Here is a 13546-nt window from a genome sequence, read left to right on the forward strand (position 1 = left end):
ATCTTTTCGGGGACATAACTTTAATATTTTTTTGTTGACAGAGCTGGTTTAGGGCTTATTTTTTACGTGTTGAGTTGTCCTTTCAATTGATACCATTTTGGCACACAACTTTTTTTGATCACTTTTTAGAACATTTTTGTGAAGAGATTTTATGAAAATTTTACATTTTTGGCGAGTTTTTCGGGTTTTTTTTTACGGAGTTCACCGAGCGGGCCCAATAATGTTTCTGAATTATTGTACGGATTGTTACGGACGCGACAATACCAAATATGTTGGGTTTTTGGCGATTTTGTGTTTTTTTCACTTTATTGCATGAATATAGGGAATGTTTGTGTTTAGGGGACTTTAACTTTATTTAATTCTTTTTATTAAAAAATGCTTTTATTAAATGTTTTTAACTGTGTTTTTTCACTTTTACAGGTTAGCTTGAACAAGTGATCCACTGATCACTTGTTCAAGCTATTCTTCACCTTACACAGTGTAATACAGATGTATTACACTGTGTAATGTAACACACTGAGCATGCTGCGCATGCTCAGTGTGTTACAGCCGGGTCCTGCCAGAAGGCAGGACCCGGCTCAAGGAAGGAGGATCGCGCAGCCCCGGGCACCGGCAGTCCCGGGGCTGCGATCGGAACCACGGACCCCCCCCCGGTAAGCGCCGGGGGGGGGGGGGGGTTGATTCTTGCAAAACGCCCCTAACACGCCGCTGTCAGCGCGACCGCGGCGTGTTGGGGGTTAACACCCGCGATCGGAGAAATCTCCGATCGCGGGTGTTAGAGGCAGGTGTCGGCTATAATATATAGCCGACACCCGCAGCTTCTGGCCCCGGCTCCGTTCAGGAACCGGGGCCAGAAGCTTGACGTAATAGTACTGCATTTTGCGGGAACGCACCTCCCGCCATGCAGTACTATTACGTCAAATGTCGGGAAGGGGTTAATGCCTTATGGGATACAAAAATTAGCCGTAAAAGTGACTTTTTTGGGATAATGTTCATCTTTTTCCTTTTAGGGACCTAATTGAAGCAAACACCTGTGGGGGAAAATACACATATTACACCTTGCTAAATTCTCCAAAGGGTGCACTTTCCAAAATGGTGACATTTGTTGGGGTTCCCCTCTGTTTTGGTACCACTAGGGCTCTCCAAATGCATCCTGACACATGTAATGGATGATTGTCAAATCTGGCTTCTAAAAGGCCAAAGCCCCTCCTTCCCTTCTGAGCCCTACTGTGTACCCATAAAACACTTTATATGAAAAAGTGGTGCAGTTCTGTGCTTAGGAGAAATAGTTTTACACATTTATGGGGTTGTTTCATCTTTTATCCCTTGTGGCTTACAAAAATTTGTATATAAACAGCTGAATGCAATCCAAAAAATCTAATAAAACATAACTTTTAATCACAAGTTTCCAATAAAATTGATAACGAAAATACAAATGTCTAAAAAATGGCTAGTATATTGATCATAAGAGATCAGAATAGATCAATAGGTCAACGGATGCACATTATATACATTTATGCATGACATGAGTACAGCATTGCATTATGTAAGGGAGATAAAAAGGTTTGGTCTCACCAATCTTCACTGGAACGGGTTGGATTTGTCAGCACTTCTGTAGGGAAGTACTCCGACTTACCCTGTTATTGCCCTTACTGCAGTCCTACTCCCGTTGTTAGTGACTCCCAGCCCTTACAAGGGCGGTCCCCAATACTGTCCCTGTATGCAGACTATTGCACCCTGTACTTCAAGGTTATTATTGAGTCCTCTTCCCTACGCGTTTCGTACACCGTCGTGTGCACTCCTCAGGGGAAACAAAATTTCTGCAGGTTGCAGTGTGTCATGAGTTGCCAAGACCGCGGCAACCCCACTTATTGATTGCAGGCGTTGGCCCTAATGCATTATCAAATGAATCGGGTGTGAGCAGTGGCTCATCACTACCCGAATCTGTCCGGCTAGGCACTAAGTTGTTCACTGGCGACGCGTAGGGAAGAGGACTCAATAATAACCTTGAAGTACAGGGTGCAATAGTCTGCATACAGGGACAGTATTGGGGACCGCCCTTGTAAGGGCTGGGAGTCACTAACAACGGGAGTAGGACTGCAGTAAGGGCAATAACAGGGTAAGTCGGAGTACTTCCCTACAGAAGTGCTGACAAATCCAACCCGTTCCAGTGAAGATTGGTGAGACCAAACCTTTTTATCTCCCTTACCTAATGCAATGCTGTACTCATGTCATGCATAAATGTATATAATGTGCATCCGTTGACCTATTGATCTATTCTGATCTCTTATGATCAATATACTAGCCATTTTTTAGACATTTGTATTTTCGTTATCAATTTTATTGGAAACTTGTGATTAAAAGTTATGTTTTATTAGATTTTTTGGATTGCATTCTGCTGTTTATATGCTTGAGACTTGTTGAATGCTGCAGGCCATTTGTTTTTGAGACTACAATTGTCATGGTGAACAATAAGGAGTAGTTTCGTTAGCTGCTAACTTACAAAAATTTGGGGTAAAAGTGACTTTTTTGAGAACATTTTCACCTTTTTTCCCTTTTGGGGCCTAATTGAATCAAACACCTGTTGGGGCAAATACACAAATTACACCTTGCTAAACTCTCCAAGGGGTGTACTTTCCAGAATGGTGTCTCTTGTTGGGGCTTTCCTCTGTTTTGGTACCATTATGGCTCTCCAAATGCATCCTGACACATGAAAACTTTTTCAGCCATATTTGCCCTGCAAAAACGAAACAACGCTCTTTCCATTCCAAGTGCCCCCCTGTGCCTGTACAGCGGGGTACAGTGACAAAATGGGTATTGGCATACTCAGGAGGAATTGCCCTAAACATTGTAAAATGCATTTTCCTTTTTAACCCATTGTGAAGGTGCAAATTTTAGTGTTCAATGAATCTATTGTAAGATAAAATTACATTTCTGTAATTTCACTTTCATTTATCTTTCACCCTCATGAAACGCTCATAGGGTTTACAAAATTCCCAAAGGTTGTTTTGAATATTTTGAGGGGTGTAGTTTCTAAAATGGTGTCATTTGTGGGGGTTTTCTATCATGTAGGCCTTATAAAGTCACTTCTAACTAAACTGACCCTCCAAAAGTAGGTTTTGATGATTTTTCGTGAAAATCTGTAAAATTGCACCTAAAGTTATAAGCCTCCTAGCATCCTAAAAAAAGGAAAAGATGTTTGAAAAATGTTGCCAAGTTAAAGCAGACATATGGAAAATATTAGTTATCAAGTTATTTTAGTGATATGACTAACTTTCCAAAAAGTAGAAAATTTTGAAAACATTGTTTTTTTCCAAAATTGTTGGCAAATTTCCATTTATTTCATAAATAAATACTAAACATATTGATTAAATTTCTCAACCAGCATGAAGTACAATGTGTCACGAAAAAACAATCTCAAAATCAACTGGATATGTTAAAGCGTTCCAAAGTTATAACCACTTAAATAGACACATGTCAGATTTTAAAAAATGGGCCGTGTCAGGAAGGTGAAAAGTGGCTTCAGCGTTAAGGGGTTAAAGGGGTTGTCCTGCTGTAGGTGATGCAGTTCAAAAGATAAGGCTGTTAAAATACATTCAATACGTTTTTTTTAAGCTTTACTTCATACTTTTTTTAAAAAAAAAATTTTTGTGCTAGTGTTATTTTTAACCCCATACCAATGACCTTTGGTCACAAAAGGGGTAATCAAATGCCAGAAAGAGACTAAATCAGCTGATTGTTGTGGTCCTGGGTGTTTCACCCCCACCAAACTGTTATTGACGACATATGTACAAGTCATCGGCGGGGTTGGGGTGTGTGTTTATTGGTTGGATGACGCTGTCACTTTCTGGCCTCAGAGATCCTGACCCTTTCAGGACACCAGGGTAAAAAGAGGTAGGTGCACTTTATTATGTTACTCACCAGTGTTGAGGCAGTATATGGAAACAAAATACCCCTTTTAACCCTTTCATGACCCAGGGACATTGCATCCTGAATGCAATGTAAGGTTTTGTAATTCTGTTATGCTCTTATATGATGATCTCTATGAAACCACTTTTTAAATCTGATTACAATTTTTACTTCTTTTTTCTTTTTTTTTTAATTTAACAATTTGGTTTTAAAATCAGCATTCTCATTTTTAACATTAAAGTTTTCTAATTGGTAGTAAAACTGAATAAGCCTTTACCAAAATATGTGAAAAAATATATACAGTGTCAATCCATCTCCCTTCCTCTTGTTCAGATTCAAATGCATGGACTTCTCTAAACTCTCCCTTCTCCATTCTGCATTCCGCTGCAAGGTTGGAAGGGGGGCACACTTCAAATGGCTGCATTTTTCTGAACCGTGGCACCTAGAAACACAGTTCTTGTGACATATTAAAGAGGCAAATCTTGTGTAGATATCTCAGTTTCTGTAACTCCTAGAAACACAATCCTTCCACTGTTCAGAAGATATATCCGTTTGAAGTGGGTCACTGTTGTGGCGTCTGTACATGTGCACATAGTAGTTAGGACGTGTATAGCTGTAAAGGAGTGAGAAAAAGCAGGTTGTGGGAAAAAAAAAACCTCTAAAACATTATGTAAAATAGAATTGAAATATATAAATGCTAAACTTCTGACACACAAACCGACCTGTACTATTGCGCTTTCCTATTTGTTCCCATAAAGAAACAGAGCTAATGTTATTCTATGGATGCATTCCCTATTTTCTACTATGAATCTCGCTGTATGGGATGCCATCTGCTGGCTGTCAATGCAGCCTGAAAAGGGGTTTGTGTTTTGTATATATGGTTTTGTAGAAAGTACTGAAAGTACATTACATTAACAGTACATTAACCATCAATGGACAATATTGAGGTCCTATTTTGCTGACAAAACTGTGAATGTAGCAGTGTACTTTGCACAGTAGAGCCTATTCTTGCAACAAAAAAAAAAACAGGTATAAATATCAGCTATTCCATCCTAACCACTCAATTTGGCCTATAAAATAAACTGGTGTGTGTGTGAACATTGATTAAAGGTAAATATTCTGGTAGTTTTGCTACATGGTTGGCAGACTGAAGTACTGCATGTGTATCCACTTTCTGTCGCTTTTTCTAAGCACATTCTACATCTGTATTCAGGATAAAATGGAGAATGACCAGTACAAAGACTCCCGTGAATTTGCTTCTGATGTTCGATTAATGTTCATGAATTGTTATAAACACAATTCTCCTGATAGCGAGGTGGTGAACATGGCACGGAAGCTGCAGGTTGGTAGTTTTTACTCTACATTTATCTACCTTCTCTGGTTGGGCTAGTCCAAAAATTCTTTATACTTTTTTGAAGATTGAAAATAAAGGTAAAGTATCAATTGATAGGAGGGCAAAATGAAAATAACCTGAGCAGGAAGAAATTGATATAACTTTTTAGAGCTGTCCTACACTGACAATAGATGTTTAAACCTGAAGATCCTCACTCCTAATGTTCAGTTTGACCATATTATTACTCTGCCATATGTTCTTTTGTCTGTGTGTGTCCCGTAGGATCTGTAGAGCGCTCTGGAATATGATGGTGCTATAAATACTGTATAAAGATTTGGATATAAAGACATTTACCATCAGTATACTGATGGTAAATGTGTCCCAAAAAAAAGTTATGCTAATTACCCTGGGGTGCTCAGGCCACCTCACCCAAGGACCTCAGGGAGCCTTGTGTTTAAATGTATGCACTCCTCCTAGCACTAGGACCACTAGCGCAACAGGGGTAGTGCAGAAATTAAAATTAAATGCTACCTGAGACGTAGCCCCAGTACCCCAGGGTAATTTTCGTAACTTTTGTAACTGTTTGTTTCCGTGTATAAATATAATAAGACCTCTTGAGGAACATCGGTAAAATGGCCGCATGACAACCTGTACTGCAGGTCAGTTTGTGCTGCAGGTATTCAGCCTGGTCAGGGAAGTGCGGCTTAGCTCCCCTTTTAAGTAAATAGTAGCTGAGCTGCAGTAACACAGTTTGGCCACTACCAGGACCCCAGAGCTATTCTTTCTGTGAATGTCTGTTAATTTTCAGACTGAACCTGTTTACCACTTATATAATCGATGCTTTCTACACATCAAACCTTTTGTGTATTCTGCCATTTGACACAGAAAAATGTGCAAAACGCTTCCAACTAAATCTCCGCTCAAATAGCAAAACCACTAATGGAAGTCATTAAAAGTAATTTTAATGCATCTGTTAGACATTAGTTATTATAGTTTTAGTGACCTGAAGTTAAAAGTCCACACAGGTGTGACCTGGCATACCTAAACTTTATTGAAGAGTATATATAATTTTTTTTAAATTCAGAAGTTGTGTAAGTGATTAACACTTTCCGTGCCTAAAGAATATTTCACTTGATTCCGCTGTGTAGGAGCTTGATTGACACAAACATATACAAATAAATATTTAATTACCAAAACGTTTAATTACCAAAACGCAATTATGCCAAGGAACTCTGAGTAATCCTCTCAACCCAAGAAAGACCAGAGGAATAACGTACAAACTATGTAGAAGATAAATGAATAAACTTTATTAATCCCAAAACATGACCATGGTCATAGTCATCCGGTTCAGTCACGTACTAAATATATATATAATTTTCTATTCAAACATTATCTTATGATTTGGAACACATCACTGTGATCCGGCTGGGCAAATCTGATAACTGTGTGTTACTATATCATGTCTTTTATTACAACTGATTGACCTTGTGTACTGTGGTTCCTGGCCTTGTAAACCTCTGTCTCTCCTGTAGCCATACTTTTTAAAGGATATGTTTTATCATGTTTTGTGATTAATAAAGTTTATTCATTTATCTTCTACATAGTTTGTAAGTTATTCCTCTTGTCTTTCTTGGGTGATGTATGTGGAGGAGCTCGGCCTATCTAGAATATGTGTGTCAATAGATAAGAGGTCAATAAAGTTTCTAATGACTTGTGTCAGCTGTCAGCGGGAGTTTGATAGGAAAATTGTACAAACGCTGCTAAGGGTGCAGTCACATGAACGTATTGTGTCATACGTCCTGTATTTACAGCCGTTATAGCAGGACCTATGACACCATAAGCTAGCTGTATGGCTATAAAATATTGTTGGCAGGCAAATGACAAATTATTGTCCTGCCCCAAATTTGGTTGCTTGGTCAGCCTAACACAAAAAAACACCCCTGCCTTAACCCCAAACAAAAATATTATAAATCAAAAAGTTCTGGGTAAAGGGCCCGTCAGAACCCTGGCTGACGTAGGACACATAAGTGGAGGGCTTGATCCCTCTTGATATGGTTACCTAAACATGCCTCCAGGTGGGGTTGTGGTGGGGGGCAGCAGGAGTAGGCACTGCTTTGAAAGATCTGCTGCACCGCAGAGAGATCAGTTTGGCACTGCAAGAAAATGTGCACTTGAGAGGGACGTGGTGCTGTTTAGTCCATGTTGGTGACGCATTTAACCCATTCCCGCTGAGGCCCTTTATCATTTTTGCGTTTTTCCTTTTTCTTTCCCCACCTTCATAAATCTAGAACTTTATTTTCCCACGTACAGAGCTGTGGGACTGCTTGTTTTCTGCATAAAAAATTGCATTTCATAGTGATGGTATTTAATATTCCATGCCGTGTTCTGGGAAGTGGGGAGAAAAATCCAAATGCGGTGAAATTGGTGAAAAACCACATTTTGCCCTGTATTCTTCTGGGGTTGGATTTTACGGATTTCACTGTGCACCCCAAATGATATGTCTAGTTTATTATGTGGGTCGGTGCGGTCACGGGGATACCAAATTTGTATAGATTTTATAATTTTTCATACATTTTACAAGAATTAAAACCTGTATAAATTATTTATTTTTTTTTTTTTTACAACCTTTTCATACTTCAGTGTATGCTTTGGGTTGTGTAATTTTTTTTGCAACTTTTGATGACCTTTTCAGTGCCACCAGTGGACTGTACGACCTTTTGATAACCTTTTCTAGAATTTTTTATTTTTTTTTATATTTTTCTAAATGGCAAAAAAGTGCCATTTTCTACTTTGGGCGCTATTTTCCGTTATGGGGGTTAAACACAGTGAAAAACGCTATTATATTTTGATTGGGCATTTTCGGACGGGGTTAACTAATGTGTTTGTGTTTTTTTTTTTTTTTTTTTTTTTTACTGTATTTCTATCAGTTTTATCAAAAGGGGGGTGATTTGAATTTAGTTTTATTATTATTATTATTTTTTTTTTCCATTTTTTTCAGACCCCCTAGGGTACTTTAACCCTAGGTTGTCTGATCGATCCTACCATATACAGTATGGCAGTATATGGGGATTTTCCTCATTCATTACAATGTGCTACTGTGAACCCTCTACATGCGCTCGTGTGACGTACTATTACGTTTCATGTCGGGAAGGGGAAAACCAGTATTCAATAATATGCCGCACTCTGTACATAAGTGAGGCAAACTACACTTCGTTCACTTTGCTTCACTTTTGAAAAATCTGGACCAATATGTGTTTGCCATTCTGGAAGTTAGTGATACTTTTCCTCATACCCTATTGCAGGCCTAGAATGATTTAATATAAATGAAGTGATTACTTGCCAACCTTAACTTAATCCAAGAACCTCTTCTACCAGGGCAATCGGCCACTCTATTTGGATAAATGCCATCTAAAACTTTCAACAACTCCTCACACACGCTCTCCAATTCTCCACAGTCAAAATCCCAGACACATCGGTCCCCCCCCCCCCCCCATGTTCTGGTCTCCCTGGATACTGCAAGTGTATACGGCAGCATATGGTGCACATAGGCTTTTATGGGGCATGCGGAACAGAAAATACTAGTGGAAATAGAACATACTCTACATGCCCCCGTATGGTACGGTGGGCAATATGGGTGGCCATATTGCCCTTTGAAATGAATGGGGCCCTTTGCTACCCGTGTATATATACAGTTTTCATACGTTAGTGTGAAAGGACATCTACCAGCAGTTTATCGGTGGTAGACTGTCTTATAATGTATGCTTGTTATGTATGTATGCTCTAGGCGATGATGAGCCCTTTTTCAGCTAGATCGTGGGGATCCATATGATGCGCACGGAAACCACGCACACGATTTTCAGACGACATAATGACGTCACCAGCTGTCTGGCCTGAGCAAGAGCCAGAGGGGCGAACATTAATGAACTGGGGAAGTAGTGGAGGAACCATGAGGCGCTCAGGTGACTGGAGCAAAACCTTCTTTTCTGCATCATAAGGACCCTCAGGATCTAGCTGAAAACGGACTCCTCATCCCCTTGAGGTAACAAACATTGGAGTTTTGCATTACAAAATATTTCCACTGATTTTATATTTTTACTGCGCGTTCAATTCCTTCCTTCTTGTGTTTTACATTTCAGGATGTCTTTGAAATACTGTTTGCTAAAATCCCAGATGAGCCTGTTGATGGCAGTGTGTGCACGCCGACCATAGTAAACCGGTACAAGTCCACATCCAGCGAAAGCAGCAGCACAAGCTCCTCGGAGAGCTCTTCTTCTGAATCCGAAGACGAGAGGGCTAAACAGCTAGCCTTGTTACAGGAACAGGTGAGGGGTTGTGTTATTGTGGATGGCATTCCCTAAGACATGGCAATTTAAAGATCTGTAGACTAAGGTACTGAGAATGCATGAAAAAAAGTTCTGAAGGCTGTGAAATGGACTCTTTCCCTTTTGTAGTACAGATGTCACATTCCCTTTTTTTTTTTTTTTGGTAAAACCGGCTGCAAACAGGCAGAAGTTTGTGGTCTGTTGGAGATGGTGATGCTCCTCACGCCTCCCATCTCAAAAGCTGAGCGGCTTTGCCGAAATCCAGGAGGGAATAGAATCTCCTCTCTAATTTGCCATCGCCCGTCCAGCTCAGTCATGGTGCGGTACTTCTACAACACCCAGTAGAAGGCGTATGGCTATGGTTGGGATGGCACTCTAAACTAGCAGAGTTAGGCATTGAATAGTGGTGCCATCAGAGTAGGGGGAAGGCAAGTAAAAGTGTGGGTTTTTTTTTTTGGTTTTTTTTTTCCCTTTTTAGCCTTTTATAACCTTTAACCCCTTAATGACCGCCCTAGAAAGAAGATTTCGGGACATCGGGTCAGTATAGTGTCGGTGTCGGGCTGTCCAGACCCGGCACTAACACCCGGAATCGGAAAAACTTCTCATCCCATAATAATAAGCCCTCGTATGTTCACATTACCAAAAAAAATAAAAATTTATAGCTTGTACAATGTGACAATACAAATCTGCTGTGAATAGCACGGCTTTAATCCTAAGCTTGGCGGTCCGCCATACAGCAGTTTTACACCACATATGGGGTATCCGTACACTCTGGGCATCAAGCGTTGCAGAGCGTTTCATCATTTAATTATTATGAAACTGTCAGTTTTTGCCTAAATGAATGTATTTTAAAAAAATAAAAATTAAAAAAAAAAATCTAAAGTTTCTAAATCGCAGGTCCATATTGTTTTAACCCATGTGAAACACTTAAAGGGTTAATAAACTTAATAGAAGTTGTTTTACATACGTTGAAGGGTAAAGTTTCTATAGTGGGGTAATTTATGGGTTTTGCTATCATTTCGGCCTTTTAAAGTCACTTGGAAGCGGAGTTGTCCCTCAAAATGTGAGTTTTGTCAATTTTCATGAAAAAAGTTCTGCGTCTCATAACATCCTAGAAAAATGACGGGACACATAAAATATCATCTCAAAATAAAGCAGACCTTGCGTAAATGTTAATTATCAAGCTTTTTGGGCAGTTTTACTTCCTATCTGGCAAGCAAGAATTCAAACTTGGGAAAAATGAAAAAATTTTACAAACTTTTGCAAAATTTTCACTTTTTTTTCAGAACGAAACGCAAAACTTATCACTTAAATTTTACAACTAACCTGAATTACAATGTGTCACGGGAAAACGGTCTCAAATTATTTAAAAAATCGAGTCTGGTCATTGAGCTGAAAACTAGTGTCCTTGATAAGGGGTTAAGTTATGTTGGCTTGGGGATAACTAGTTGAGCGGTGAGGGGCAAACGGCTAGCATAGAGGATAACTTAAATGCTTTGGACAACCCCTTTGAGGAGCCATGTAATAGCATATATCCCAGTGCAGCCATTAGAATATGAACATCCTATGTACATTGGTGGTAATGTAGCAGCAGGGGTAGGGGAGACCTACTCTGCACATTGTAACAGTCTGTGAAAAGGCATCACTGGGGGCTCTGGATACACCCACCAGAGCCCTTGGGCTCATTAACATAATTTTAAAAGTTGATTTTAGAAGGGGGGCGGCCATGGATAACAAAAATTAGAAGGTTACCACAGTCATGGTGCCTGGATCTATGAGTAAGTGTCCCTTGTTTACCATGGGTGATTTCAGTGGTAGATTTCCTTTTATCCTTTAAGACTGTACTTTTGGTGTGTTTCAAGAACCTTGTTTTGGTTGTCATTTTTTCAAAAGATCCAGTAATTTCGGGCGTTTGGCAATTTTTTTTTTTTTTTAGTTTTTATGTTTTGGGGGGGGGGGGGGGGTTTACATCTTTTTAACAGTTTCTCTTTCCTCCTGTTTTAAAAGCTGAGAGTTGTACATGAGCAACTAAAAGTATTAGCGGATGGCCCAACATCTAAACCCAAGAAAAAGAAATCCAAGAAGGAAAAGAAGGAGAAAAAGAAGAAAAAAATTAAGGAGAAGAAAAAGAAGCTGAAAAAGAAAGCTAGTCTAAATCAGAAGAAGAAAAAACTGAAACAAAAAGCACTGAAGAAGAAAGCTGCAGCCAGGTAAGTCCCCATCTTTTGGTCTCTATCCACTAGGACATTGGTGGTGACCAGAGGTGGCACTCAGAGCCCTCTCTGTGGGTACTCAGGCCATCACCAGAGAGGATTCCAGGTATCTTTTTGCAGTCCCAGACAGCCCAGGACAGTGATGGTGAACCTTTTAGAGACCGGATGCCCAAACTACAACCAAAACACACTTATTTATTGCAAAGTGCCAGCATGGCAATTTAAGTAGTAATTTATTGCTACCTGTTCAATCATATTGGCCAACAAAACAGTTGAAAGAATGAGGGCAAACTTTGACTAATGTAGCATCTCGCTATGGTCCCCCTGAACCGTAAGAAATGTGGCGCCTAGAGGAGCTCTAAAGAGAATCCTCCCTTTTTCCACATGGTCTACCTCTTCCTGCAGTCCCAAGCAATCAATCTGTTTCTTTAAAATAGCACTGAGAGCAGCATTTCATGAGTCTCCTGGGACTGCAGGCTGATTCTTTGAGTTCTATGTTGATGGCTTGGGTGTCCAAAAAGAGGGCTCAGAGTGCCACCTCTGGCACCCGTGCCATAGGTTTCGCCATCACTGGCCTAGGACTTGCTGTGCACAGAGCTATTTGTGACCGCGCTACCTAGAACTACTGGAGGGAGTGGGAAAGTGTGGACAGGTCTGGATTATTATTGTAGCTCCAGCTCTGCCCCTGATAAATCTTCCTGCTTAGGGGACCCTGGAGGGAAGCTGCAATGATCATCCAAATTACTCATATTTTCTACTTTATTGGTGTGCTGAAATGAATGAAAGCTGTGACAGAGCAGGGAGCATAAATCTAATTAAATTTCTATGTTGGCACTTTGTGATAAATAAGTGGGTCTTGGTTATAGTTTGGGCACTCGGTGTCTAAAAGGTTCACCATCTCTGCACTAGGAAATGTATGAAAATAATTATTGCCACTGTGTCTAAGGGCTCATTCACACGGGAAGTTCATGGGGACATGCATGCGGCCCCATATACCTCCCCATAGACTGCAATGGTGGCCCGGCAGCGGTACGGTGCCAAACATGTGACACCGATCCTCGCCGTACACTGCCAAAAGATAGAGCATGTTCTATCTTTTTCAGAGAGTGCAGATGTGCACCGCTTTTCTCTATGGAGGGAGGGGCTACCTCCTCCACTCCAGCACACGGCAGGCATACCACGTGTGAATGTACCCTAAGGATTGGTTGTTATTGAAGCTGGACTCTGTATACAGTTTGCAATACTTTACAGCACTAAATATCCTATTAATTTTCTTGACCAAAAAAGTAATGTTTTTTGATTTGCTTGCACAGAAGGGCAATCTGGTGAGGTTACTCTCCCCAAATGCACTGGTGGCCCTTTTTCAGCGCTGGCTGTGATACATCTTTACCACTATCCAGTACCTACCTATCTAGACACACTGCTTGAAACCATTGATGCTAATAGAGGACTGGAGTCTGTTTTGGCAAGAAAACTGGTGTGAAGGTTGATAAATATGGCAGGGCCCACTGGCTCCACCTTTGCCCTGCGCCTTAGCAGAAAGTGGGGAAAAAAGTTTAGTTGAGAGTGGCATAGAAAAAGGCACAAACCCACTTTTTTTGCTAAATAGAATTAATATGCAGTCGGGGGGGGCACTTATTAATGCTTATACTTTGTAGAGTTGCCAATAGAAAGAACATGTTTGCCCTTGTTTACAGTAGCACAACAATATGAGAAAGTAAGTATGGTCCCAGCAACAGAGGTTAGGAGTCTCTTCTCTGCTTTTCTCC

At 40.3% G+C, this 13546-nt stretch overlaps 1 protein-coding gene across 1 annotated transcript in view; it reads left to right on the plus strand.

Annotated features, from left to right (window-relative positions):
• Positions 1-13546, plus strand: part of BRDT (bromodomain testis associated) — an 87756-nt gene that overhangs the window by 31394 nt on the left and 42816 nt on the right. The window contains exons 7-9 of the mRNA XM_072128427.1: positions 5123-5251; positions 9379-9564; positions 11572-11774. Of these exons, the coding sequence (XP_071984528.1) occupies positions 5123-5251; positions 9379-9564; positions 11572-11774 (518 nt within the window). The remainder of the gene's footprint in view (positions 1-5122; positions 5252-9378; positions 9565-11571; positions 11775-13546) is intronic.

This window comes from Engystomops pustulosus, chromosome 10 (genome assembly GCF_040894005.1).
Source record: "Engystomops pustulosus chromosome 10, aEngPut4.maternal, whole genome shotgun sequence".
Taxonomy (NCBI): domain Eukaryota; kingdom Metazoa; phylum Chordata; class Amphibia; order Anura; family Leptodactylidae; genus Engystomops; species Engystomops pustulosus.